At 46.8% G+C, this 27,439-nt stretch overlaps 2 protein-coding genes and 1 long non-coding RNA gene across 7 annotated transcripts; 1 reads left to right on the top strand and 2 right to left on the bottom strand.

Annotated features, from left to right (window-relative positions):
* Positions 1 to 266: 266 nt before the first annotated feature.
* LENG9 (leukocyte receptor cluster member 9) lies at positions 267 to 4,384 on the bottom strand. Its single transcript, XM_061590373.1, has 2 exons — positions 4,266 to 4,384; positions 267 to 2,545 (listed from the first exon to the last, which is right to left on the bottom strand). Exon 2 carries the CDS (start codon positions 2,523 to 2,525, stop codon positions 939 to 941), a length of 1,587 nt encoding a protein of 528 aa, XP_061446357.1. The 5' UTR covers positions 2,526 to 2,545; positions 4,266 to 4,384; the 3' UTR covers positions 267 to 938.
* LOC133366849 (uncharacterized) lies at positions 3,978 to 14,499 on the top strand. 3 transcript variants are annotated; one of them, XR_009758487.1, is made up of 3 exons: positions 3,978 to 4,291; positions 8,456 to 8,614; positions 13,613 to 14,499. It is a non-coding gene; the product is annotated as an uncharacterized LOC133366849 (long non-coding RNA). The 3 variants fall into 3 exon arrangements; XR_009758486.1 differs by lacking the exon at positions 3,978 to 4,291 and adding an exon at positions 4,453 to 4,643; XR_009758488.1 differs by lacking the exon at positions 3,978 to 4,291 and adding an exon at positions 4,453 to 4,684.
* Positions 8,682 to 27,070, bottom strand: CDC42EP5 (CDC42 effector protein 5). Of its 3 annotated transcripts, none has more exons than XM_061590374.1 (3): positions 26,515 to 27,070; positions 19,097 to 19,466; positions 8,682 to 14,235 (listed from the first exon to the last, which is right to left on the bottom strand). In XM_061590374.1, exon 3 carries the CDS (start codon positions 14,233 to 14,235, stop codon positions 13,570 to 13,572), a length of 666 nt encoding a protein of 221 aa, XP_061446358.1. In that variant the 5' UTR covers positions 19,097 to 19,466; positions 26,515 to 27,070; the 3' UTR covers positions 8,682 to 13,569. The 3 variants fall into 3 exon arrangements, with proteins under 3 accessions (XP_061446358.1, XP_061446359.1, XP_061446360.1); XM_061590375.1 differs by lacking the exon at positions 26,515 to 27,070 and adding an exon at positions 25,622 to 25,869; XM_061590376.1 differs by lacking the exons at positions 19,097 to 19,466; positions 26,515 to 27,070 and adding an exon at positions 14,878 to 15,169.
* Between the last annotated feature and the right edge of the window lie 369 nt (positions 27,071 to 27,439).

Below are 27,439 nucleotides of genomic sequence, written 5' to 3'. Positions count from 1 at the left end.
TTAACAAAGGTCTAATCACAGCCTCCAACAATGTTGGCATAGTGTCTTCCCTTAGGGAGGTGTTAATCAGATAACCAACCAGCTACTCCCAAGCTGGTGGATTTAATTAGCCAGGATGGGCAAGGATCAAGCAAGCAGGTTGTGGCCCTCATTTCTCCCAGAATCCTGTCCACATCCTCGGGCTTTACAAGCTGAAAAGTATCCATGGAGAAATGACCAGAGGGAGCAACGGGGACGCCACGACTGTAATTAACGAGGAGTCCAAGTAAATCCGAATGTGAGCAATTTTATCTGCAAAGCGCCTCACAAACATTTCACAGCGAGCAACTGATGGTTCAAAGTCTGCTGTCAGGCCAGATCCCAAAAGACCTCGGACCACCCGAAAAAGTGCCGGACGGCACTTGCAATTCTCTTAGACACTTTACCCCAGTATCCATTAGTAGACAGTAAAGGGCCAGTTTTCATTGTTCATCTTGTTACTTCAAGTGTGTGATACGCAGATTAGAGAATTAATCTGTTAATGCATATTTGAAATATACAGTGTATATATGCAGTGTACATGAAATTAATGGTGATGTTTCTAAACCAACATGCAAGAGAGTGTAATGTGTGCTTAGCTATGCTAAGTAGCAAGAGATGCTACACTACATGTGGGGTGGGAGAGTGATGTATTGGACCTCAAGCTTGGAGCCACAGCATGTATCCCTAGTCAGGTATACTGTGTCCCATTTTCTTGCTTGCATGTTAACAGACACAGTGGCCTACAATCCTCACTTAGTCATGAAAAACATCCAATGAAATAAGTGTACAGTTGAATCCCTTTCATTTCAAAGGACTTTGGTCATGACTAGTGTTCAGAGCAAGTTTGTTAGTTGCCTTCTCCCATAGAGTGGATATTGACAGCAACGATGTGTACCTGCTGGGTGATAACAGTTCTCTTAGAATAAATCTACTTTCAGTACAGTGGTGTAAAACCCATCAGTCCTCCTACCTTTCCCCACCTCGCACAAGCACAGCGCCTCTACTGCCTGTGTTCCTAAATCATTAATAGTTGGAATCCAAGAGGAGTCTGTTGGCAGCTGTAGCTCTGCCTTTCCTGATGGGATCTTCACCATGGTCAAGTGGAACTTCTCTTTGTCTGGAGGATGAATCACTGTCACGTCCTTCTTATTAAAGGCATTCTCCAAAGTTCGGGCCAGTAACCCAAGCTCTAGCGTATTTGCTGGTGCCATGTAAAGCACATGTGAATGAAAAGTCTCAACCCTATGGAAGGAGAGAAGCAAGGCTGGAGGCAACAACCGCTGGCTGTTGGCTCGCAGCTCCTGGAGAGCTGCAAAAGCTTTGTAAATCTTTTCTGGGGTGTCTAAACACAGCACACAGAGTGTGAGATGTAAAGTAGCCAAAGGCACACAGAACTTAGCTAAGTCTGGCCGAATCTCAGAGAGCGCCCCTTGGAAACGTTTCACAGCTTCCTGTATCTCTGGACTGGTGACCTGGATAGCTATGAAATGAGTGGGGCGCTGTTTAGAATGGGGAAAGTGTACCCACTCCCTGCTTTGCAAAGTCAGGTTTTCCTCATCTTCCATGCTTGGGTCATTTTCCTCTGTGATGCTGAAGATGTGCTTGGGAACTTCTCCTTCCTTGATGGAATGTCCATCCCTAACTGAGTCGCCTACCTCTCTTTCGGTCTCCTTGGCCATCACCTTTTCATCTAGGATGGTACGTGTCCCTCCAACTAATTCCAAATTATCCATTGATTTCCCAAGCGCCTTGACTATGTCCTGTGCACCAACTCTCCTGTTCGTCTGGTTTTCTCTGTCTCTAGCTAGACCAGTGTTCGTCTCTTCTCCACTGCACGGGATCATTCCTGGTCCTACAACTCCCATTTCTTTTTCTCTGTCTCCATTTGAAGAACGGCCATGAGCCCGCTTTTCCTTGATGGCCACAGCTGCCTCCTCTTCTTCCTTTATGACTTCCAAGATGGTTCTCCCACTTCCTGTGGACCCAAAGACGTCATCTGTGCGGCTCACTTTGTCCCATACCAGGAGAGTCTTGTATTTGAAATACTGGATCCTATGTTTGGGAATAGCCAGCATACCAGGTCCAGCTGAAGCTAGATCCTCCCATGAGAAAGCAGTAAAAGGCTCTTCCAGTATCCCTAAGAACCGGTCAAGGTAACCAATAGAGAAATGTTCAGCTGGCACCTGAGTGTCCCAGAGCAGACGAGAGATAACATCCTCTGCCGTTTTCATTGCAGGCTTCTTGCCCAGTGGCAGCTGTGGAAAAGGATTGTGGGTGGGTCTGGGGTCTTCTAAATGACAGGCACTACCAGTGTCACCAGGGTGATGATTCCGGCAGCGGGCACCAAAGCGGCAACGTCCTTCTAGGAAAAATCGGCATGGGGTGTTGATCTCAGCAGGGGAGTGCTCAGTTGGTACTGAATCAGGGGCTACCAATGGTTCCACGGGTATATCAGAAGAAAGGTCAGTGGGGTCCTTTTCAGGGGAGAGAACCAATTCATCCATAGCTAAAAATGGGGATCACTCTATGGAAGAAACAGAATTATTTAGAACTTGAAGAGGTTCACATGCTGTCCCTGGGACAATACTGTCAATGGTGGGGAGTATTATTGGAATAACCAGAGTCTTGGAAAAAGAGGGCCATTCTGAGATATGCCATCGCTGAAAAACTTTGGAAGGGGCTGAGGGACTCCACACACACTCAAGCTCACCTGTGAGTGCCCTTGGGGCCAATCTGCAACACGGAAACAATACCACTGACTTGCCTTTACAGGCTTGTTACGGGAATTGCTGAGCAAACGTATGTGAACTTTGATCTGTTCAAAGATACCAGTTATGATGATTGGTTCTGTAAGATGCTGCAATGAGCAGCAGTAAACGATGCACTCCCCCCCATCCCCCTTGTATCTTCAGACCTCCCATGTGATTTTTACAAGCTACACATTCATTCCCTGCCAAGTTTTTACACTTGCAATTGCCTGTAACTTTTTTGTTTTTGGTTAAAAATAATAAATATTTTTTTAAAAATAAAAGAAATGTAGGGACTTGAGACAAGCAAAATTCTCTACTGCAACCTCACCACCAACACCTTAAAAAAAATGGACCTGTAAAGTTTCAAGAACAAGAGGAGGCCTGACATCGCCCCACCCACACAGCCTTACAATGAGTGGATTCTGTAGATCACTCAACCTTTTTGGACATAGGACCTACTTTCAATCCTGCCCTGCCACATGGGACCCCGATGTAAATTTTATTATAATTAAATGTATTATATCCCTACCCTGGTTCTCAGCCAAGATTGATTTTTCAAAGCTGCTTACTCACAATTAATACTTAATTTAAAAAAACCAATATAATTAAAGACATGCTGTTGGGGGTGATATTGTCTGCTCCCCCCCACCTAAAAAAAGTTCAAGTCTCCATTTTGCCCTTTGTGAAACCCCGTAACTGGCTGGACAAGGCTGGTAATGTTTACTCTTGTGCTCTTCCTGGTAGGGTTGCCAGGTTCAGTCCCTGTGACTGATCCTGTATCTTTAGGAGAAGAGAAAGTCAGCCAAGTGCAGTGTTCTTGCAACACTGTAATGGGAAAAACCACCAGGTAGAATTCTCCCTTCTCCTTGCACAACTTTTAAAGATACTAAAGACCTCTTGGTTGCCAGGCCCGGCCTCCAAGAGGTCTTCTGTATCTTTAAAAGTTGTGCAGGGGGAAGGGAGAATTCCACCTGGTGGTTTTTCCCATTACAGGGCTGCAAGAACACCTGCACTTGGCTGACTTTCTCTTCTCCAAAAGATACAGGATCAGTCACTGAACCTGGCAACCCTACTTCCTGGGAATCATTATTTTAAAAGTATGAACACACAGGTACAGAAATACCTACATGCATGCCCCGAACGGTCCATATACCAGAGGGCTCGGGAGGAGACACTGAGGGGAGGGCCAAGAAAGAAATAAAGCCACAGCCCAGATACATCCCGTCGAATTACCCTAGTGGTGTGGACGGCGAGTGGCAGAATAGCCATGGATAGCCGTGATGACTGACATAATGGGAATGCGTGGAAGCTAATTTGCCAGCGATGCACCCAGGAACGAGTGGATCTGAATGACTCGTTTGTGATATAAAGCCCCCGTCTGGAAGGGCTCTGTATAAAAGAAAGCGTTATAGGAAGGTCCTGTGTCAATTCCGCATCTAGCTCTTGACTCAAAAACGGCAGGAAAAGAGATCATGAATTAGAAAAATCACTTACAGCCAGTCAGCAGCTTCGCGGTCCGGGTACGTAACTTGCAAAAGCAGCCCCTCGTCCCCACCTCCTCGCGTTAACTGCGCTTTTCTTCTTGGACAGAGGCGAAAAGGGGGCGGGAGTTTGATATCCCACAATTCTTTTCGGTTATTTTTGCAGAGGGTTTGAACCATTTGCACTCCAAGGTCAGCAGAGGGCGACGATCCCGCAGTTTCCTTATTCATAGTCCACGTCGTTCCTTTAAACAGGCGGTGGTACGCCAGTGCTTTCACCAGGGTTTAATTGGTGCCGGAGCTCGAGCCTGGCACAAAAGGGGCGGTAATGGAAAAAAAGAGAAGGAAGGTGCCCCCGAGCATGGGCAGAGTGCCATTTCTTCACTACTGAGTAATCAGCCAATTCCCACACTTCGGGCGTTAAGCAGAAAGGTTTGAAAACAGCCGGTGGTGTTCCCAGACCGGTTTGAGCGCTGGCATGGCCTGTTTGTTAGTTTTTGAAGAAATTAACCACCGCCTTTAACTAGAAACTGGAAACACACATACAATTTGCTAAAAGGGAGGCCATGCCACACCTTATCCAGGGCTGACCTTAATCTTTGGGCCAGTTTGGGTCTGGCAGCCTCACTCTCCACAAGGCCAGTTTTGAGGGTTGGCATCGTTGGGCATCTGCTGAGGGTCCACACCCCAGAAAGGGGCCCAGTGAGGAGAGGCCCCTGAACCTGCTGCAATGAAAAATAGGCTTTGTGGGGAAGGGTGGGTAGAGCTTGCCTTACCAAAGGGCCTTCCAACACCAGTCCTCAGGGCCAGGATAACCAACATGGTCCCTCCAAATGATGTGGGACTACAGCTCCCATCAGTCCCCACCCAGGACACGGTCAGGAGGCATGATGGGACTTGTGGTCTCATCGCATCTGAAGATCATCACTTGGACTACCCCTGCTTGAGGTCCTTCCTGAAAATTTATTTTGACACACTGTCTCTCTTTGCTGTAGGTGGGGAGAACTGCATTTCCTCCTCAGGGATTTTCCCAATTGACATACCTCCTCTTTCCCTCAGACAAGGGAATTGCTCCTTTTAGGAGATGACAAAAAAGCAGCTGGAGGGGAGGGGAGGGAGAGAGAGAAGGGGGCACAACTGTACTCAGACCTTGTGTTTCCAAGGCTCTAGGGCAAGAGGGGAACTCCTTGAGATATCCTGCTTAGCCTGGAGTCTCTTGGAGCCTGGAGTACCAAGGGAGGTTAACCTCCTGTATTTTGCTGCCCCAGGCAGCCACCTCTACTTCCTGCTGGACAGAGCTGGCCTGCTGTCTGTCCCTCAGTACAGGTTCAGCTGACTGGACCAACCGCCATTTTGAGATGCCACCTTAGAGCAATTGTACGAGGATGCCTGCCTTTTCAGTGCACGTGCTCAGCACTCCTGGATGAAACTGGGGCCTACGGTGGCTTATGTGTGGGGCAAAATGGCACACTCCTACATTGTAGGCCCAGTTTGTCACCGGACCTACCTTGTGGCAGAGCCACTCTTGAACCTGCTTCTCGGTGCCTGCTTGTTGCCAAAGAGGGGAGTCTAATCTGCATTAGACTTCTAGTTGCAGAACTGGGGCTGCGTGCACACCACACCTTTAAAGCACATTCCTTCCCCCCCCCCCCAAAAATAATCCTAGTCACCGTAGGGTTTAAGGGTGCTGGGAATTGTACTTCTGAGAGGAATAAACTACAGTTCCCAGGATTCTTGGAAGGGGGAAGTGCTTTAAATATATGGTGTGTAGTCATGGGCATAAAAGGCACTTATTCTGGATTAATTACCATGAAGCACAAGGATGTGAGGAATCCTCCTGAGTCCTACCTGCTTCTGATCTGCCCCCTCCTAAAGACCACCATCCATTCAGTGTTAGAATGAAGGCCGTGGGTTTTGTATGCAGGCACAGGACTTGAGCTGCGTGCTGCCCCCTTAAATCAGGAGTGGGGAACTTTTTATCTGTCAAGAACCACATGCCCATAGGGGTAATCTTTCAGTGGCTGTATGCTGGCAGTGGACAGGGGCCAGCATCACCAAAGCCAAAAGGGGACAAGGCACCCCCGTTTCCATCTCTTTTTGCCGCCCACTTTTTCTAAGTTACCACCACCAATGTCTGGGTGGTAGTTGAATCCAATAGCTAAGGTTCAAAAAATAATGCAGTGAGGCACAGAAGTAGAACTAGCGTACAGCAGGGTGACTCGTACTGCCTTTGACGAGTGGCCCACAGGGATCCTACTCACAGCAGTTGATGCATCAGTCTTTATAACTTTCTCCAGCTCTTCCTAAGAGGATAGGCTCAAGTGGAGATTTTGAGACAGGTTAAGGCAAATTACGGCTCCACACATTTCAGACTGGGCCACTCACCACTCCAGAATCCTTCAGCATAAGAACCAAAATAAAAAAAGGGGGGGGATTTACTGGTGCTGAAAAACATGAGGGTCTGTAATCTTTCTGGAATAGGGCCTGTATCAGCGCATAAGATTCTGTGCTCTCTAGAAGAAAAGTAATAAGACAGACAGACGCTCATTTTCTGTGACACATTTTTGAGTCCAGGCCTGGAGACTTCACTGACTGGGGAGGGCTGGAGGGAGGTTGAGGGCTGGACTCCCATGTCCATAGATTTTCTTCCCCCAGCTGGAGCGTTTCACAGGTTTGCCTTTGCAGCGGTTTCCTTTATCCTGTCAGGCCTGGATTTTGTCAGTGAGGGCCCCTGATCTGTTTATCCGCTGGCAGGAAATTCACAGCTGGGATCGACCAGCAAACAGAGGCACCAGAATGCCAGATAAGGCTTGAGAGATGTGTTACAGCTGGAGTTGATGGGCGGGCGGGAGAGAAGGGGGCGGCAGGAAGCATGATGAGCAAATGTTTTTGCTTTGATCAGATCCCTGTTGCTGAGAAATCAAGCCTCTGGCCTTCAAGCTCTGTAGCAAATGCCAAAATGCAGCATCAGCAAGCTGGGGAGGGCCCATTTTACTGAGCTGAATGCAAAACCTGCCACCCCCATTGCAATCAGTGATCTAGCCTGCCTTGCCTTGTCAGTTTCCCCCCTCCCACACCTTCTTTTATTTTGAAAGGGAACTTCACTGACTTGATCAGGATGTCAGTGGACAGGATAATACACATTCAGTGGCAAGTATACATACTGAAAAACTCCAAGTGTTTTGGCAGCCCCTTCAGGCAGCAGTGACAGGGCAACAAATTCTTGGCTAAATAATATTAATAGGATTGTTTCAGTAATCAGGAAGGGAACCAGTTCTCTTTTAAGTCTTCATAATTAAAAGGATGAGCCAGTGTGGCGTAGTGGTTAGAGCGTTGGACTACAACCTGGAAGACCAGGGTTCAAATCCCCACAAAGCCATGAAGCTCACTGGGTGACTTTGGGCCAGTCACTGCCTCTCGGCTTCAGAGGAAGGCAATGGTAAACCACCTCTGAATACCGCTTACCATGAAAAGCTTATTCATAGGGTCACCATAAGTCAGAATCGACTTGAAGGTAGTACATTTACATTTTTTTAATCAAAAGGATGCTGCTGCATGATGTTAGTGGCAAACTGAAACTGGAAAGGAGGAGGGACTTAATTAACAAGCAGCTCCCCCTCCCCAGTGCAATAAATTAAAAAAAAAAATCTTCCTACCATGCATGTTGAGATAGTGCTCTGCTTTAGACAAGGGTGGACAATTTAAGATTATTGTAGCTGTATTATAAGTCTTTCCACTTCCCTATCCCTATCCCTTTGCCTTGCAGGAGAACATGGCCTGTGTGCCGTATTAGACTAGAAAGAGGATTACTGGCAGAGACAGGAGCAATAGCTCAGTGGAACACGCTTTACATGCAGAAAGGTTCAACTTCACTTCTTGATAGCGCCACTTAAAAAGTTTTGGGAGGTAACAGGCTGGAGAAAGATCCCTCTCTTCTTGATGCCTCGGAGCGCAGATGCCAGTCACGGTAGACAGTGCTAGACCAGGTGGACCACTGATCCAGGCCAGCATAAGGCAGTCCTTAGGCAAAAGGGTTAGATCTCATTTGTACAATGGAGACTATTACGTTTTGCAATGAGTGCAGCTAAGGGTGCATGTATGAGAACCACACCCTTTCAGCTTTGATTAACTAAAATGGAAAGAGTGAATTGGGTTTACTGTAATCATCTGGAAGACGCCTGTGCGTGAATTTGTTTTATGTAGGGAGATCGGTCCACGACGATCAACACACAAGATTTTTGACTGGAGACACCCATTGATAGGCCACCCACACTTGATTGTGCTGACAAACAGCAATGGGTTCAGTCCCCATGAAGATTCTACTGAATCACCTTACTGGTCACCCAGATGAACCAACTAACAGTAAGTGCTGCAGGAAACGCGGGCGGGGGGGGAGGGACTGAGGGGAGAAAAGACCAAGAAAAGCATCCAAAACTAATTTGCTTTTAATTACAAGAGATATCAAACACTTTGGTTGCTGTACAAATAAACTGCTAGTAGGATTGAAATTAACATGATGTAGAGAAGGAAAAGGGCTATATAGACATTTTCTTACACAGGCTTCCATAAAATAAGCTATTATAAAATAATAAATGTACATATAGAACCATCTTGCTGCCTTATCACAGGGAATGTAAAAAGGCAGCAGGATCTGTGAACGAAGGCTCAGGCTTAAACCTGGGGGTGAATAAATGAGGATTAACAATGAAAGGTCCCCCCCCCAAGAGAACAGAAACCAGAGTCCAGCCCTCATCTCTTTTTGCAGTCAGTGGCTGGACCTTGTTGATGCATGTCACTGCAGGAAATCATTTTTCACATTTCCCATTTTAAAAAAAAAACACAGTCCACAGTGAGAAGGAAGGACAATTGGAGGTTATGCAATAAGTTAAGGCATAATATAGGAAATATATTTTAAAACTATTCAGCGTCACCACCCATTCCCACCCACCCCTGTCCACTCCCATCAGAGAAGGAATCCACAGGAATCCCAGCTCTCTATTTGAAAGACTTCTTGGTCCTAGAGCTTGGTCCTTCTCAAACTCATGAATCACGTTTAGCCCCATCCTATGACATTTTTCGGATGTGCACCCTCTCCTCTTCTGAGCAAATCTGCATTGCAAACACATTGGTTTAATCATCACCCCTTCTCCCTGGGGAACACTGGGAGTTGTAGCATATGTGGGGTTGGGTAGAGCTGTCCTATAGAGGGGTGTTTTTTTGTTTAGCACCCACGCACAGTTACAGTTGCCAGGATTTAGGGTGGGGAAGCTATGAAAGTGAAACTCATTGTAGAATCATTTTTTAAAGTGTGTAGTGTAGACATACCTTCACTCTCTCCCCTTTCCTAACCCCACCCATATTTCTACTTGTCTTCTTCTCCACCTTCATCACCCACTTCTTTTTTGGGGTCCCAATGCATATTCATTGAAGAGCGATATCCATGAGCAGTTCTCACTCCCCCATAAATGATACATGTAGATCACATCCAACAGGCTGAAGCAGCGCTTAAATTATAAAGGGATCTTCCCCTCGACTTGTAACAGACCTCATCACTTCTGTTTTCAGAAGGCTACAGTGGGGGTGTTATTTGGCTGAAATCATTGGGAGAAGCTTGTGGATTTTATTAAGGTTCCTCAGTGTTCTTCAACCTTGGGTTCCCAGATGTTGATGGACTGCAATTCCCATCATTCCTGACCATTGACCATGCTGTCAGTGGTCCAGCAACATCTGGGGACCCAAGTGCTTTGCCTTCCTCACCCCATAATTTAAGCACAGGGCTGAAAACCAACATTCTAGAGGGACTGGGAACCTGTGGCCCTCCAGAAATTGATGGATTTCAACTTCCATCATCCCTGACCATTGGCCATCCTGGACTGATGGGAGTTTAAATCCAACATCTGGAGGGCTGCAGATTTCCCCATCCCTGTCTAGAAAATTCATGGGAACAGCACTTCCATCCTGACTAGTTCTACTCTAGTCCCTTTTTGCAAAACTCAACTGAATTCCTTTGACCTGCCTAACACATCAAAGCTCCCCTCCTTTCCTAGACAGAGAACCCCTGATCGCCCTAGGTCATTCCCTCCCCCCAAAAGCCCCCCACAGTGCACACAAATTCTCTTCCAAAGAGCCCCAGTACCACCATCCTTGCTTCCATCTTCAACATAGCTCCTTGCTGGAAGATGCAGTATAAACTATTGGCAAGCCTTATCACCATATATGCTGAGATAACGCTGCAACGCGTGAAGTTCATGGTGGGGTGGCCATATTAACAGTCCTTCCTAGTCCCACCCTTTCCTTCAAAATCCCCTCCTTTCACTTGCAAGAGAGCAGAGATTGGGCTGAACAAAATGCCTGGCACCTTCCCATACCAGAGATGTGGTGGCCATCTATAGATAAGAGGTAGGAGTGGCAGAGTTGGCAGTGAGAACATACTTGTGCCCATCATCCCACCTGCATAGAGACACAGTGAAGCCTTGGCCCCCATTATGCCGGAAGGGCAAGAAGTGGTCGGTCCCATTTGGGCAATGCAATTAATAATTTTGGTAGCGGGTGAGAAGAGACCAAATCAAAAGACTGCATGCAAGGGCACATACATTCCAGTTACACCCTTTCAATTGTGATGAATGCATCTGGAGAAAGTACACAGGATTTAAACATAAAAAACAAAACACAACCCCGGCTTGGATTAAATCATTCCTAAGTGTGCACCTAACGAACTGAAAGCCAATCTTTTCCCAACTCTTAAGGCACCTTGCTGATGCAAGGTGATCTTGACTGTGGCATCACACTGGAACAGGAGTGCGATGACAGATAAACAAGGTTATGGAGAAGAAACCAGTGGCAGCACTGGAGGGAGAAGTGGGAAGGGGAATGAGAGAGGCATGGATGATTTGGGTAAGGGGATAGCTTAACTGTTCCCCTGCTTACCACTGACCAACCAATACTGTGCGGACACTCAGGAGACAGGCAGAGTTAAAATTTCTGCCAACAAATAACCATGCAGGCTGGTTTAGGGAGGCAAGCCCATCTGCAATGGAATGTCATTTTTAACACAGGGACAGAAGGTTAAGGGATAACGGGATCTCAGGTCACAGGTATAGGATGCTTTGAGGCTTTTCTAAAGGTCTGTCAGCTAGTATCTGCCAGTAAATTCCTCTCCAGTTATTATCACCTCTAGTCCACTAAATTGCATCCAGCTTTAAAAGCATCTTATTTAGAAGGCTGTCCAGTTCATGTTTGATGGAGATGCAATCTGTTGATGCACTCCTGACCCCATTACAGCTTTAAAGACAAACAAAAAGATGTGGGTTGTTTTTCCACCTGCACATTCCCAGTTTGGTCCTTTGCAAATAAGTCTGCAAAAAAATACATGTGCATGCAGACACACAAAGGACATAAAAAACACGCAATGTTCTAGCCAGCTTGCCCACATGTACCTATTTTAGTCACTTTTGGTATGATGGTAGACTGGAAAAAAAAAGGGGGGGGGAGGGAGCCTGTCTTATAACATACAAAAGGGTTTCTGCTTAGTCACCTGCAGGCAATTGTTACGGGTGACCAGGTGGATTGCTCAACAATTCTGAGAAATGTAAACAAACAACTGTTTGTTTACAAGTCTGCTCAACAGTATGCCCCAAACATACTTCCTTCCTTCCTTCAGCCCATCTTCTCTTGATTGGTCACTTGAGTGGTTAGGCAAGGTGGCTCCTCTCCTTTCTTCCACCCTAAATAGCATCTATTTTCCTCCCAAAATAGCAAGTCCTCTCCAAACAGACTTCCTCCCCCAACAGTCTTGGATTACAGCAGGGCATGTAACCCCCAGCAAGAGCCCTTCAGGGTTGGCCCCAGACAGTTACTTCCTGAGGCAGATCCGCCCTCCCACCCGACTCCACATACAGAAGACAACTGAACTGGCAGTTGAATCTTACTTCAACACTGAAGATGGGATAGCCTCTTCCACCACATCTGATTAAGGGACCTTGGACAGGCCAAGTGGCTACATAGGGAAGGGCTCAGGAGCAGCAGCCAAGGGCTGCTGCTGCTGCTTCCCCTCAGCATCTGCTGGATGAAGCGGCCCCTTCACTTTGTCTAATGGTAGGGCCAGCCCTGGAGGCCTTGCAATGTTGGCAGTATGACTGCTGGATACATAGATACACTGCCATACTAAGAAACCAGCCACCAGTGAACAGGTTTCTGGACAGAAAGGACTCTGGGATCAATGGATAGATGAGATGAAAAGAGAATGTTGGGCAGGCGAATAAATAGATGCATCGCTTGCACACTGTTGAATACTCCAACAGAGTAGAGTTTGAGTAGGAAAACTGTAGGGTGACTGGCTAAATAGCTGGAGACTGACAGATGCATCAAAATGAGTATGTAGCATTCTTTCCGCTGTCTGCCCAGCCTTCCATCAGCGTGCCGTTTGCTAAACTTATGTCCAACCCATCCGTCAAGTGATGAGCCCAACTGTCCTTCCGACTCGTATCGAAAGCTGTTCCAAGTTTAGAGAGGGAGAGAGATCAACGGTTGAGTACAAGAGATGGAATGCAGCTGGCGCAAGCCCGATATATGGTTGTCAAACAACTGAGAAGTGGAAGGTCAGAGACAGACCAGAAGGCTTTCTAACAGTATCAGTGTTCTTCCACCTTGGTTCTCCACATGTTGTTGGACTACAACTGCTATCATCCCCCGCCAGCTTAGCCAGTGGTCAGGGATGATGGGTACTGTAGTTCAATAAAGTCTGGGGAACCAAAGTAGAACACTGAATGAGACAGCTTAAAACAAATGCATTTTTAAGTACATCAAAAGATTTGCACCATTCCAGGCCTAGGGAGGGACTACAAGAATTGGACAGGTGTTTCTTGGATGTGCACTGCAATTCCATTTTTCAGACGCAGCTTCACAGGGCAGATCACAAGGGTGGAGGGCCAAACTCCTTTCCCTTCTCCCCTTTATTAACTTACAATTGCCAGACCTGAAATTTCCAGAGACCGGCACACTGATTTTCCTTCACAAGGGAAGGGAGACAGCAAGAATCACACTGGAGGTGCAGCCAACCTGTCTGACTCTGTCCATTTTACTTTTGAACTCAGTCATGAGCACTTTGAAATAAATGGCTCCTTTGGGTGGGCGGGGCAGGCATAGATAGGCAGTGGGTCAACCGGCAGTCGTTTGCAAACCATGTTTGGGCTGCCAGCTGGTGACAAATATAAGGGCTGAGAAATTCTGCAGAAATAGAGGACTGAAGGAGATTTGGGGTAAGGGGGGCAGGGAACTGGAGAAGCCACAGTGAACAAAACCAGCACCACTGCTCCTTCCTATAGTCCAATCTCTTCATCCTGTTCATCCTCAAAACTGTAGCCCGGCCCTTCATCCTCATCGTCGTCTTCACCACCATCACCTTGGTGGGGATGCCCCATTGGGCTGGAGCTTTCAACCCTCAGCACTTCCTGTTCCTGCCCTCTGATGCTGTTCCAGTCTTTGTCCATCACTCCAAGCACATCGTCCAAGATGGAAGGCCCCAAGTCCAACTGGAAAGAGAGAAGGGATTCAGCATGTTCCAATTTGGGGCTCGCCAAGGAGAACTGCTGCTGCAGGTCCCAGTCTCCTCCATTAGGGGGCTCCTGTGCCTGCTGCTCTGCCGCCTCTGGGTGCTGCAGTACCACAAAGCTGCCATCAGGGGTTGACGTTGCTGGGCTTTGAACTAAGCCATTCCCGCTACCAGGGGGAGACAACAGTTCAAATCGGCCAGAAACATCTCCAGGACTAGAGAAGGCCCCAGGGGACACGGACACATCAGGAGGCAGCCCATTGGCCTTGGAGCCCCCATGGTTGCTGAGGAAAGACGTGTCACCAAAAGCATCTCCACCACGGCCAATGTGCATCGTGTGCCGGAAATCACCCAAGGGGGCGCTGATCATCGCCCGATCCAGACGTGGCCGCTTCTTTGAGTGGGAGACAGGGGACTGCTTGAGGATGGGCATCTGGGAAGAAAGAAAGAGAGAAATGTGTGAGAAAGAGAAGGGAACCTTTCCATTAGAGCCAACATAGTCTGCCAGTTAGAGCTGGGAGATGTGGATCCGAGTCCAATCTCTGCCACAGATTCATCATTTGGCCTTGGGCAAGTCTTTTACAGCTTATGTCCCCGTCTTCAAAATGAAAACAATGACCTACCGCACAGGGCTTTGTGAAGATACAAACTGCAAATCCTTTCTGCATTTTTTAAATTAAAAAACTGTTTAAAAATAGCAGTGGTCTTGGAAACTGACTTTTATTTTTGACAGGTTATCATGTCTATTGCATCCCACCCTTCGCATCTTCCAAGGAGCTCAGGGTGGTCCACATGGTGTTATCCCAGTTTATTAGCACAACAACCCTGCCAGGTACATTAGTCAGAAAATTGGTTACTTATTCCATGGCTATCACCAAGTAGGGATTTGAACCCACATCTGTCTACCTACTCTAACATACTAGCCACTGTACTCTGCTGGCTTGATGACAGAGAAACTAGGGATTAGGAATATAGGATTTACCCTACCCCACCCCAACCCCATTAGTGGCTGAGATTTCAGAAGCAAAGCCTGGGATGGGTGATGGAAGAGATGTAAGAACTGTCCCAGGCTCACCTTAGGATGCTATGATCCCACTCACAGTCCACAGGACAACTCGTTCAACCAGTTCCTAGAACAAGGAACGCCTAGGTTGTCATGGTACCCGGGACTCAGGACACCTGGGTTCCTTAACAGAAGGAGCAGGATCTGGAGCATGGAGAAGAAGATCTTGAGGTGATCTGGAACTAGATGGCTAGAATGGGGGAAAGCAGGAACTGGAAATCTTTGCTTACTTCTTTCCGAGAGGGTTTCGTTGCGATTACAGCCGAGGATAACAGGATCAGGACACCACAGTTTTAAATGCAGAAAAAATTCCAGTCCTTTGCTTCAATAGTGGTTGGACTGAGCCTAAGTTTGGGTAACTGAAACCGACACATTCTCTTCCCATTTACCCTAACCTCCATCTCCCTCCCCTCATGTCCAATTGTAAGTGCCTCAGGGCAGAGACCTCCTTTCTTGTACTCTACTGTGCCAGGTACATTGATAGTGCTTTAGAAATACATACAGCAAGGTGGGACTCCTGAGTTCTCTCCTTGTGTATGCCCTACATTGCAGAACTTTCCCTTAAGGTGCGATGATCTAATAGCCAGAGATGATTCATGTAATAATAACAATGTTTTAATGGGAAACAAGGTAGCTGCACTGGAGGTAGGAGACACAGCCTGGGCAAGAACTGGGGGTGGGGTGGGGTGGGGTGGGGGGTTGGAAGAGGACACAGAAGAGGCAGAGGAGGATGAAGCCAAGTTAGGAGAATGCCGACAAGGTCTTTGCCTGCCTCCAAGATCAGAAAACGCTGACAGAGGTGGAAAAAAGGCAGAGAGGCGAGTCAGCACAGGTGGTGGAGAAAGAGAAGCCCAACACGTTGGGAGGCAAGGAATGAACCGAGGAGTCCTGACTCCCTGCATCCTTTCCTCTGAGCCGCTAGACACCACTCCGTACTCACAGCACACAGAAAGATAGCTGGCTGCCAATCTTTTTTATCTAGCAATATGATTGGTTTTAATATTGGATGTAGTTTAATTTCATTTAATGTAGATTCTGTATGTTTTAATTATATGTGCTTTATCTGGAAGCCGCCGCAAGTTCCAGTATTGGAAGGATGGCGGGATATAAATAAAGAATAACTAACTAACTTCTAGCCGGCTGTTAACACTTCAGATGCCAGAAGCATTTTAGGCGCATGGAATCAGGAAATACTGGATCCTATCCAAAAAAGGGGAATTGTACTTTTTTTATTGAAATGTGTATTCAAATGACACAACCACAGGTAAAGGCCTATAGGCCAATGCAGCACAATACATATATATGTTATTTGAAACAATCTAAAACGATATTAAAAAGTAAGTGATAATCGTAAACTGTTGACTTTTCACATACTTTTCTTTCCAAACATGAACACATAGAAGCCAGCGTTTTGCAAACTATCCTGTATTTCGCCTGTTCCCTCAGTTTCACCAACACTTAGATAAAATGTTCTTCTTTGTCATACCTCGGAAGTGCATTCCTCAACTCTGGGCATTGTGCAGTTAATGCCAATTTTTGTCCCAACTATTTTTCATGCTGAACAGATTGATATGTTGACGGTTTCTCTTTTGTTATGAATTGCTGCTTTTATTATTTTCTTAATGTATTATAAGCTGCTGTGGGCAGAGCTTCTTGCTGGAAAAGCACCAGAAAAAAAACCCCCAACAGATCATTTTTGCAGAGGCCAGTAAATTCCAACATTTAAAAAGGGATAGTGAGATCTGAGTGTGTGGAAAGGCCTTATTTTAAAAAGAGCTCCGGCTGCGCGGCCCTCACATGCTCATCCCTCATTCGTCTCGCCTCCTTCCCTCATTGTCAAAACTGTAATTGTAAACTCCTTGGGGGAAGAGAGCTGGCTTCTCTCATTCTTTAAGTTACTCTGTGATGCACCATGTACGTTTCATTTAGCGACAGTTCAAGCCAGCGTAGACAGAGTTGCAAGATGGTCTCCCATCCAGGCACTGACCAGACCCAGCCCTGCTTAGCTTCAGCAAGATAGGCACACTGACGCTGCAGGCACAGCAGCAGCTTTGCTGAAGTGACCAAAGCGGCTGCATCGTGCATCTTCTGCTGAGTGCCTTTGCCTGATCATGTGGGAAGGTCCCATTCCAAATCAGTGCTATCATTTTTAATGTGGGATGTAGCGATCGCTGCAAAAGAAAATTATGACCGGCAACAAACTGGCATATCCTATCCACCCCGAAATGCCCATAAATAATAAAACATCAACCCTAAGTCAGCAACAATAGTGCAATGCCTCATTGGATTATAGGAGAGGGGAGACAGAAAGGGAGGGAGTAGGAAGCCCAGCATGGTCACCTGGGTATACCTGGGTAGATGCGTGGTCCCCCTCTTCTGAGCTGCAGCATGCAAACCCATTTATGCAAATATAACAAAGTGCCAGGACAGGCAGAGCGGGGGTAAAAATTCAAAAGGTGCCTTTAAAAACTCAACAATGGAAGTTCACTAAATGGCACAGCACAGGCAATCAGTGGAAGGAAACGAGAAATGGCTCATATGTCATGAACTGCAGTCCAGGGCAGATGTGTCAAGCACCTGCTACAAATCTGCATACAGCAACCACAATGGCATTGAGAAATCTACCTTGGAGGCGGGGCCATTGGGGGAGGAGGGGAAGCATCATACTTCCCCAGGCGTAAAAGGGATTGCACTCATGAAGCCAGCTTTCCAACAACTGCTTGCCTGGTTACTTGTGTCAAATGAAGGATCACCTCCAGGCAATCGGAAAGAAAAGCTTTAGGAAAATTGATTTGTTTTTCCTTTAGACCCCAAATGACCAACACAGACTGCATGGACAGGTAGGCTAATAAGTAGATGGAGGGAGTTTGCGGACTAGAAACTTTCTAGGCTGATCTCAGCTGGCGGGGTTGGAGGGAAATGCCACAATACCCCCTCACAACAAAAGCAGACTCTTCAGAGAAGGCAGACAGACAGCGTGCACTAAAACGCATCAATTGTGCACGCAAGAATTTAGCGAGAGACAGCGAACAGCTGAGATCCAGCACGGCTGGAGGGTGACATGGTCCTGGCACGGACCCAGACAGGCTTATTCTCCAGCCTCTTGGGAGAATATATCTATTCCCTTTTCCCTCCATGTTTCCTCTCTCTGCGGATGACAGATACAGTTACAGGCCCCGGAGGACGATGACGGAATTTCCTTCAGTAAATGAAACAAAGTCCTCTGAAAGGCTCAGATATGGCCAGGGTTAAGGAAACGGCTTGGAACTGGGGAAGGGAGGCTCTGGAGCACTCTGGCTCGGCCTGTGATGGGGGCAGAGCAATTTAGCCTGTGCATAAAAGGGGCCCGGACACTGAGGTTCCCTGGAAGGAAATGGTGATCCAGTGGCTGCAAAGTGGTTGCGGGGGGGGGGAGGCTGGAAGTCAGGGCTCCCCTTGGACAGGAATAGGATCTAATAGGGATTCTGGCAGTGAAACTAGAGTGGGTGTTTGGACATGTGGGTTCGCTGGCTGAGAGGTAGAATCTAGTGGGCTATGGCAGGGAGCGGCTGGGTGAGAGCCAGGACCCCCCCACTCACTAGGGAGGGAAGTAAGATCTGGTGGTTTATGGTGGGCAGGAGGGAGGGGGAAGTGCCAGGACTCCTTGGTTCTTGGGGGGGGTCAAGAAAGGGGGGGAGGTTTACCTGCAAGCTACAAATTTTGATTTGCTGGGGAAAGTGTGTCAAGAAGCCCAGGCAATGGAGTGTGGCTGGGGCCCTATTTACTTTAGCCACAGCCCAGGCCCACCCTTGTTCTCAGCCCAGCCGCTGTTTGATTTATGGCCACTCACTCATTCCTCCTGCCAGACACCCACACCCGTTTTGCTACACAAAAGGTGGCTTCTTCCTCCCCTCCTCCTGTAGTGAGGCCCCCAAGGGCTAAAGACCATCGTTATGCACCCAGGAGTCCTAGTGTCCAGCCTGCCGGCTCAAACCCGCTAAATCCCACCTCCTCTTGTGGAGAGCCCAGGACTCCTGGTTTGCTGCCGTTCCCTGCTGCTGACCCCGCTCCTGTCTCAGGGAACTCAGGAGTTCAGACGGCCTCCTGTGCTACAGGGCCACTTCTCTCCTTTCTGACTTACAGCAGCCGGTTGGGATCTGTCAGCTGGCACAGCACATTATTTTCCCCAAGTACCCAGCCAGAAGCCATCCCAGGCGCCCCAGAAGGTGTCAAGAGAGCAAGCGAAACTCACCTTTGCAGAGAAAACACTCCAATGTCCTTTTCCCCCACAGCTCCTCCGGGTGACTCACAGGACTGTCCCGTCTTTCTTCCTGCTTTTGTAGTCGCCCCGATCCGCTGCCTCCGCCAAGAGGCAGTGCCAAGTGAACCAGAGCCACAAAGTGTGTATATCCTCCTGGCGTTCCAAGCTGGATCCTGTCGCCAGTTTGTCCTGCTAGGTGCGGGAAGTTCGCTCGCAGTTCTCAGAAATCCCCAGCAAATTTCCTCTTTCCTTTCATCTGTCCGCCTCTCACACTCCCTTTCTCTCTCTCTCTCTCTCTCCTCTTCCCTTACTTTCACTCCTCCCTTCTTGGGTGGTGGCCCGGAATTTTATTTATTTATACCTGCATTAAAAAGATGAAATTGTAGATGTCAGAAGCTCAAGCAAAACCAAATAAACCCCTTGCCCCAAAGAAAAAGACACAAGCCCCAATGCGACAGAGAGTTTGGGATCCAGAAGCCAAAAATATTGTTCCAAGAAAAGGGGAAAGGAAATTTTAAAAAACACAAAAACCCTCCGTCGCCTTATAAAGTTCACTGCATTCCTGAACTTCCGGACTTGGTTGGTGGATTTGGAAACCAGGCTATGTGCTGGAGAGGAGTGGGGAAATAGCAGAGGGTTGCAAAGAGGAGAATTTAGAGAAAGAAAACATGTGGCTTTAAAACAAAAGTGGCACGTAGGGCGACGGGAAAGGGGGCCTGGAAAGAGAGAAACCAAAGGGGAGGATGGTGGACTGGCACACAGAAAAAGCAACTGGGAACAAGATGGTGGGATGGAGGAAGACTGAGGAGGGGGTCAAAGGATGCATTAGGCTACAATGGGGCATGGGTTTATCAGTATGAAGGAAGCAAAAGTTGTAGTTGCTAATTATTATTATTACTATTATATACCACCTTTCCTCCAAGGAGCTCAAAGTGGTGTACATGGTGTTCCCCTCTCCATTTTATCCTCACAACAACCCTGTGAGGTAAGTTAGGCTGAGAGGCAGCAACAGGCCCAAGGTCACCCAGTGAGCTTCATGGCTGAGTGGGGATTTGAACCCTGGCCTCCCAGGTCCCAGTCCAACTCTGTAATCACAGAAAGGGACATACAAAAGATATAATGGAGTGCTGGAGATGGAAAGATCAATCAGGACTGGTATTCCAAGAGGAATGGGGAACTTACTTGGTGGGGGGGGGGCTTCAACTATGGATAAAGCCAAGGCTATTCTCTGCAATTAAAATTTAAAACCTCAACATTCATTAAAAAAACAAAATAGGTTTCTAGCCCTCATGATTGTTTTTGCTAACATGCATGCAGAAGGTTCCCATTTTTCTACACTATACATTATTCCCTTTCCCTCCTCTCATGGCCTCATCATGCCCACACAATTGCTCCTTACTGCTCTATGGGTGGTGGAGAGTGCAATTTTTGTGTGTGCAAAAACTCAACCACAGTCTACAGAATTAAGCATGCCCATCATGCAGTCTAATCACATCTGCATAGTTTGAGTTTTCTTGGCACCTAACTTGCATCTCATTGGCACACAACAATATGCAAGAACTATGCATAAGAGAGAAGAAATTAACAGATACTTGAAGGATTGATGAATTGCTCCATCTTATCAGTTCCTAACTCCCATATAAAAGACTCCCTACAAGTAGAAAAGCAGAGCAGCAGGGAGAAGGCTGCACTGCAGCTGCTTCTCTAGGTGTGCAGGCTCTCTTATTGCAGGGAGTTCCTTCCCCATGGAGCAAGCAATGCACCCAGTGGCCTTCACTTTATTCCCAGATGTGGCCCAAGAGGGGCAAATTTTTTTAATTGCAGTTACTTTATGGTGCAAGGATTCTGCACATGGTCAAAGGCATTTTCCTCTCTGTTATAAATCTGTGGCTGATTATCAGTTTCTCAGGATCATCAGCACTGAAAACAAGTTTTAAGCTGAATAACTGGTAGCTGGAACTTAAATGTGAGCTAGAGGCACACTTATCTTTGCCATCAAGTAAGCCATTTACACACCTAGGATTAAGGAAGAAGGGGTTTTGATCAACAGGCGGAGCTGCCAGTCTGTTCTTCATCCCAGTCCTACTCACCTCTCTTTAGAGGTTTTGCTCTGATAGACACAGTCAGATGCAAAGATATGTCTAGTCCCAGAGTATAGATGGATTGATGTAGCAATGGGGATAGACAAAAAGTGAGGATTGGGAGGAGGAGGGCTGGTTGAAAGGAGTTTGGAGATGAATGGTTTAAAAGGGGAGGAATGACTGCATGAAAGATCAGTTAGCTTTAAAAAATATCCAATTGAGAGACAAATCTCTGCTGGTATGTGGGATGCAGGGGTGAAGGGGGTCATTGCACATACCAATAAATCACAGAGTCAAGAACTTTTTATCTCCATTTATGAGCATCAGGTTCAAAGCTTATATTTAACAGTGAAGGAGGCACCAAAACAACACACACAAAACAGGGAAAGAAACCAGAGGGCAATCAGAGGAGACAGTGGCCACTATTCTCCTCCCCCATCACCACCACCAGGCATCTTCTTTGGCCTTACTCTAACTGTAGGATACTTCAGATAGTGCTTTAACAGACAGCTCATATTTCATCATGCCCAATATGTCAAGACAGACATGTGCATGCACATACACAATACAGTGTGTTTTAGAATATTTTAACTGTGTTTTAGAATGTTTTCCATTGTCATTGTGTTTCTGGAATGTTTTTAGTATGTTTTGCTTCTTTTTGTTAATTTTTTAAAATGTTTTTCATCCTGGGCCACTTCGAGAGGAAGGGCAGGATATAAATTCAATAGATAAATAAATGTTGTGGTAGAGTCCCAAGACAGAAGAACAGATGACATCACTTCAGACTGCAAGAGAAAGGGGGATGTTGCCTTTGAATGCTACTCATGTTAATAAAAGAAGACAACTAGAACAGCAGATAAAAGACGTGAGCATTTGTTAAAGAGGTTGGTCTCATGCATATGTGGTGGAACAGTCCTAAAATTCAGATTTTAGGAATGGAATTTTGGCTAAAAACAGTGTAGGGAAAATCTACTGGTTCTCTTATTGGACTATTTACATCTAAAGAATGGACTTCAGCTGACACAATAGGCGGCACGAAGTAAAGCAGCAGACTGCATCTGGCCCACGGACCACACTTTGGTCATCGCTTCTATAACCCGTCTTGATTTAGAAGGAATTTTATTTATTTAAAATATTTTAGGCAACTTTTTTGGAACAATGCCCATCCAAAGCAGCTTACAACCATGACACCAACAAGAAAGAAACAGTCAATACAAAAGATTTTAAGTCAGAAACAACTCAGCCGATTTCCTCACAAGTACAGAAAGCCAGAAAAACATAAGTAAACATGGCCACAGCCCACCCAATCAACATCATTCCTGGAAGGCCAATTGGAACTGACAGATCTTCAAGGCCTTCTGAAAACCCTGCACTGCGCTGGCTTGATACAGGTTTGAAGGAAGGGAGTTTCAATGAGGAAAGAAAACATTATGCTAATGAGACTAGATTAAGAAAGAGTTAAAAGACGTTTGTGCAAACGCACGCATGGGCATGGCTAAATATTAGGGAAGTGATAAGGAATTGCCAGTTAAGGGTGGAGGTAGACACTAACCAGCAAGATAAAAATAAGCAAAAAATGGGAGACTTTGGGGATGTGGGGGAAGGATTTTTTAAATTAATTATTGGAAAAAGCAATCAGCAAGATAAATGTTTCCTCTACAAGTTTACTGGAACTGTGTGTGTGTGTGTGTTTTATTCCTAAAAAGGGATAACAAATCCTTCTTCAACAATCTTGGATATTCATCAGAGAACCCCAGAGTGCTGACTCCTAACCCTCCTGATCCAATTTAATAAAGTCAATGGCATTTTCCACCCATGGATGTTCCTGCTATCAGGGTCTTAGCTGTTCAGTTTGCTGTTATAGTATCTGAAATGTTTACTTTCAGTTCCCCACATGCCAATGCGTCAGTGATGCATTGCAATGTGACTCATTGATTGGTCTCCATCCACAATGGGAGAAAATGGAACAGGGAGGCCATGTGCCTAGACCGAGAAGGCCACAGCTAAAAATTTCAGGGCTTTGTCTGTAACTTGGAGGGAAATTGGGTCTAGCAAGTTTTAACTGGGAGTCGCAGGTGGGGAGATCACTGTTCCGCTCAGGTCCTGCTTGCGGGCTTCCCACAGGCGTCTGGTTGGCCACTGTGAGAACAGGATGCTGGACTACTGGCCTGATCTGGAAGGCTTTTCTTATGTTCCATGGGTTGGAAATGCGCATGGAGGAAAGTGAGGTACAATTCCTGAACTCTCTGGAAGAGGAATGGGTTCTAATCCATGAAAGCCAAGGGCCACTTTATCAAAGTCTTACATGGAAGTTACTTTTGTACAAGAAAAGTGTGGGAACACAGTATGCAGAGATTTCCACACGCCTAAAGTTGGTCCAGAGTTCTTTACAGTATTTAACACAGCAGGTACAGAGAGAACAGATGCAACTTAAAGGCAGCACCTGTTCACAGAAGATTATGAATGGGGTAATCCAAAACTTCCTGGGGTGCAAATAAGGAACTAGGAATCAGGAAGCGTTGCCAGACTTGTCAGACAGGCTGTGGAGATATGCACGGAAGATATGCTCAGCTGCAGCAACTTCCACCTATATGCACAGTGTTTTGTCCAGACACGTGCTTTTGTACACTGAAGGGGCTTATATGTAGGAAACTGTTGGAATTAAAGAGCAGCCCCTGCTGAATCAGATCAAAACGTCCATATAGTCAAGCAACCCGTCAAATGCTAACATGTGAAGAAGCCCTAGGAATGAGGATGGGGTGGAAGTGATTGGTTGGATCCTGGGATGAGGTGTCCTGGATCACGTCAAGGCACGGTGGATGTGGTGCAGTGGACAGCATGTCCAGCTTGTGACTGTAAGTTCCTTGGGGCAGGGGTCTGTCTGATTTGTTCATGCCGTTCTGTTAAGTGGAGTGTTAATTGATGGTGTTCTAGAAGTAGATAAATAACTTGGCCGTGGTTCCCTGCTCAGCCAGAGGCATACTGGTTGCTTTGAGAACATGTTTGCTCTTGACCTCAGTTTTCCTTCTCTGTTAAAAAGAGGGAATTGAACAGCTCGCTCACCTTTGTCAAGTGTTAGTACGGAGCAAAGGAAGTTCCGTAATACCAAGTCAGACCACTGGTCCATGTAGCTCAGCTTTGTCTACACTGATTGGCAGGTACTGTCCAGGGTTTCAGTCAGGGCACTTTCTCAGCCCCCCCTGGAGATGCCGGGGAATGAACCTGAATCTTCTGCATGCACAGCAGATGCTCTGTCACTGAACTACAGGCTTTCCCCTGACAAGAGCCTATAGTGCCAGCAAGAGCGTGTTTTGTTACTTGCATGATGCTAAGGCACAGCATGTGTAACAGCCCAGCAGAATCCAAAGGCTATTAGTGATGCTAGCAAAATAGAACCTCCATGTCTGGAGGCAGTCTGTCTCTGAAGAACCAAAGGCTGGGAACAAACAGGGGACACTTGTTGCTTTCTTGACCTGCTGGTGGGCTTCCAAAAGCATATGGCTGGTGGCTCTTGAAAATAGGATGATGGACTAGATGGGACTTTGGTCTGAGCCTGCGGGACTCTTCTGATATATAAGGGGGTGAGAAGCAGGACCTCGGAAAGAAGGACTTTTCCTTTTCTGTGGAAAAAAAGCAAGGCCTAGTGCATACAGAGAATTAGTGAGGAATAAAGAATCAAAACTGTAAACTAGTCTTTTTTTAAAAAAAGATAGCTAAATTAACATCAGCAACATCATTATAAAAAATCAATCAGCAGCAGCAGCAACACCACAAAGAAACAAAAAACCAACTAGGCAAGCAGGAACAAAAATCACATGATGCAGTTCAATCAGCAGGCCTACAGCAGTGACAGAAATCGAGATTTATATAACAAGCGGAGGATCCATGGCACCGCGCCCCCTCGAACTGCCCTGGAGATCTGGAAGACACTTCGAACATGCCGCCTGCCACGTGATCCTCAAAGGCATGGGTGGGACAGCACAGGTCTGTGCCCCAACAGGGCTGCTGTTGCCTGGGAAAATGGAACTGCCTTTCCAAATGCAGAGCAGTAATTTTGCAGGCACACACAATCGTTACAGGAAAATCAACATCTCTGCATGCCAGTGCACTGCCAGTCTAGTAAGCCGCAAGTGTAAACTTTTACCTGCTTTTTACATACAAGTGTACACTGTTTCATAACTAGCAATCTGGGTTTTCTGGAAAATGTTGAATGGGAAAATTCAGGTAATTTGCAAATTAAATTAAATTTAGTATGCTTAATGTATTTGAGTGTAGTGACCAAAGTTTAGAAATCAGAAACTCCCAACCTTGCCTAAGATTGTAATTGCAATTGCACCCATTAATTGTCATTAATGAATTTATGAAAGGGAACATTTTCCACATAAAAATAAAGCTTTGGAAAGTTTATTGCCCCACCTCACTGTACGCAACTCACCTTTCCTATGCGCCAGCCATGTACATCACAGCTCACCCACACAATCTTGAACACACCAAACTACACATGAACCTTTCAGTCCAAAACATACAGCTTTCCTGACAGAGACTGGATTCTTTGCACAAGCACATTTACACGTGTTCCCTTGCAAGCATGTACGTGCAGTGGTGCAGGGCCCCCCTCCTATTCCGGTCCCTCCAGCGCAAGCCGGCTTCCCATTGCTCGACATCCATTTCTCCCTAACTGGATGTCTTCCGCCTTTGGATTCTTCGTGACCAACTTCTCTCCTTTTGTTTACAGCCCCTTTTCCATTGCTCACCCCGTTTGCTCACAGCTAGTCATCCTTGGGACACAGACACTTCCAATCCACACTTCCTTTCTCAACCAAATAGTGAGTACGAAACTCAGGAGTCGTGACCGAGTCTCTGCTTTCCTCCTTTGGTATCTAGACACTTCACAGCGGCATTCATACCACTACAGGCTCCTGATTCCAGCAACCCGGTTCTAACTCACTACTATAGCCTTTCCAAGGCTCCCGTCCAGTGTGGCTTCAACTCACTGACTAGTCCAAGGAGGAATTGTTCCAATTTGCACACCCTAGTTCGAACCCAAGTCTGTTCTCCCCTTCCAGAGAACCCAGGAGTCCTGGCTCCCTAGCCTCTCTATGCCAGCCACTAGTTCCCACTTTCCTTCAACAGATCCTCTCCGTTTCTAACCCACTAGGCTACACTACCTTTCCAGAGAATCCAGGATTCCCAGCCCGTTTCCTCCATCTCCTCAGATCCCTCACTCTTTTGTAAAGGTATCCCGCTGTTCTAGAGCCTCCTCGCTCCCGTTCCAAAAAAGGAACCCAGGAGTCCGACCCCACGAGTCCCGCACAGCAGTGATCCTACCTTGTTCCATCTCGCGAGTAAAGTTCCAGCCGCTCGGCTCAACTCGGCAGCTCAACTCCGCTTACAGCTCTGGCAAAGCAGTGGTTAAAAGGGTGGGGCGTGTTCACGGCTCGCCCATTTCCCCTTGCTTTCTCGCGTCTGGTTCTTAAAGAGATACCAGGACAAATTTTGGAAAAGAATTACGTGAAGGAAAAATCAAAATAAAATAAAGCGTAGCAAAGGCCTTAAGGGACGGACGCACACAGGGATGTGGTCGGAAGAAGAGACTATGGAACTCAGAACGGAGAGGGAGGTGCAGAAAAGAAAGTGCTGAAAAAGGGATTTCTTCTGCCCCCCCCCCAACCCAACCCTAGGATGGAATTTCCTGAAAGTTCCTTTCCCAGAGAGAATAATTAGTTCCAGATGGAAAAGGGGGGAGAGCGTGGGGGGATGGTTGAACAGATCGAATAAGAGCGGGAAAAGGGGGAGCCAGGAAAGGAATGAAAGGATGGGGCAGAGGCTAGAGAAGAATTACTAGAATGAGAGAATGAAGGAGAGAAAGCAGGGCCTGGGAGGTGGGCGCTTCACACGTGTACAGCTCCACGTGTCATCCTGCGCGCACGCTGTAAGGACGTGTGGCTGGCTACTAGGTGTTATGTAGCGTGGTGAGAGGGCAAGGCCTGACCCAGAACCGCCTCTTCCCGGCTTGTGAACGTGCAGTCATTTTCCACGCACGTTCCTCTTTCCACGAGGGTGATTTACAATAAAAGAGATTATGACCAGGATGCACGGGTAATAAATAAATTCCTGGATGAGGGCTAATAAACTGAGGCTCAATCCAGACAAGACTGAGATGCTGTTAGTGGGTGGTTCTTCTGACCAGATGGTGGATGTCCAACCTGTTCTGGATGGGCTTGCACTCTCTCTGAAGGAGCAGGTTCGTAGC

Source organism: Rhineura floridana, chromosome 11 (genome assembly GCF_030035675.1).
Source record: "Rhineura floridana isolate rRhiFlo1 chromosome 11, rRhiFlo1.hap2, whole genome shotgun sequence".
Classification (NCBI taxonomy): Eukaryota; Metazoa; Chordata; class Lepidosauria; order Squamata; family Rhineuridae; genus Rhineura; species Rhineura floridana.
The sequence above is the reverse complement of the archived record's forward strand: the minus strand, read 5'-3'. Positions and strand labels throughout refer to the sequence as shown.

What these genes read in the sequence shown, in the direction of transcription:
- LENG9 (XM_061590373.1), bottom strand. Translation starts at nt 2,525, where the DNA reads ATGGATGAATTGGTTCTCTCCCCTGAAAAGGACCCCACTGACCTTTCT.
- CDC42EP5 (XM_061590374.1), bottom strand. Translation starts at nt 14,235, where the DNA reads ATGCCCATCCTCAAGCAGTCCCCTGTCTCCCACTCAAAGAAGCGGCCA.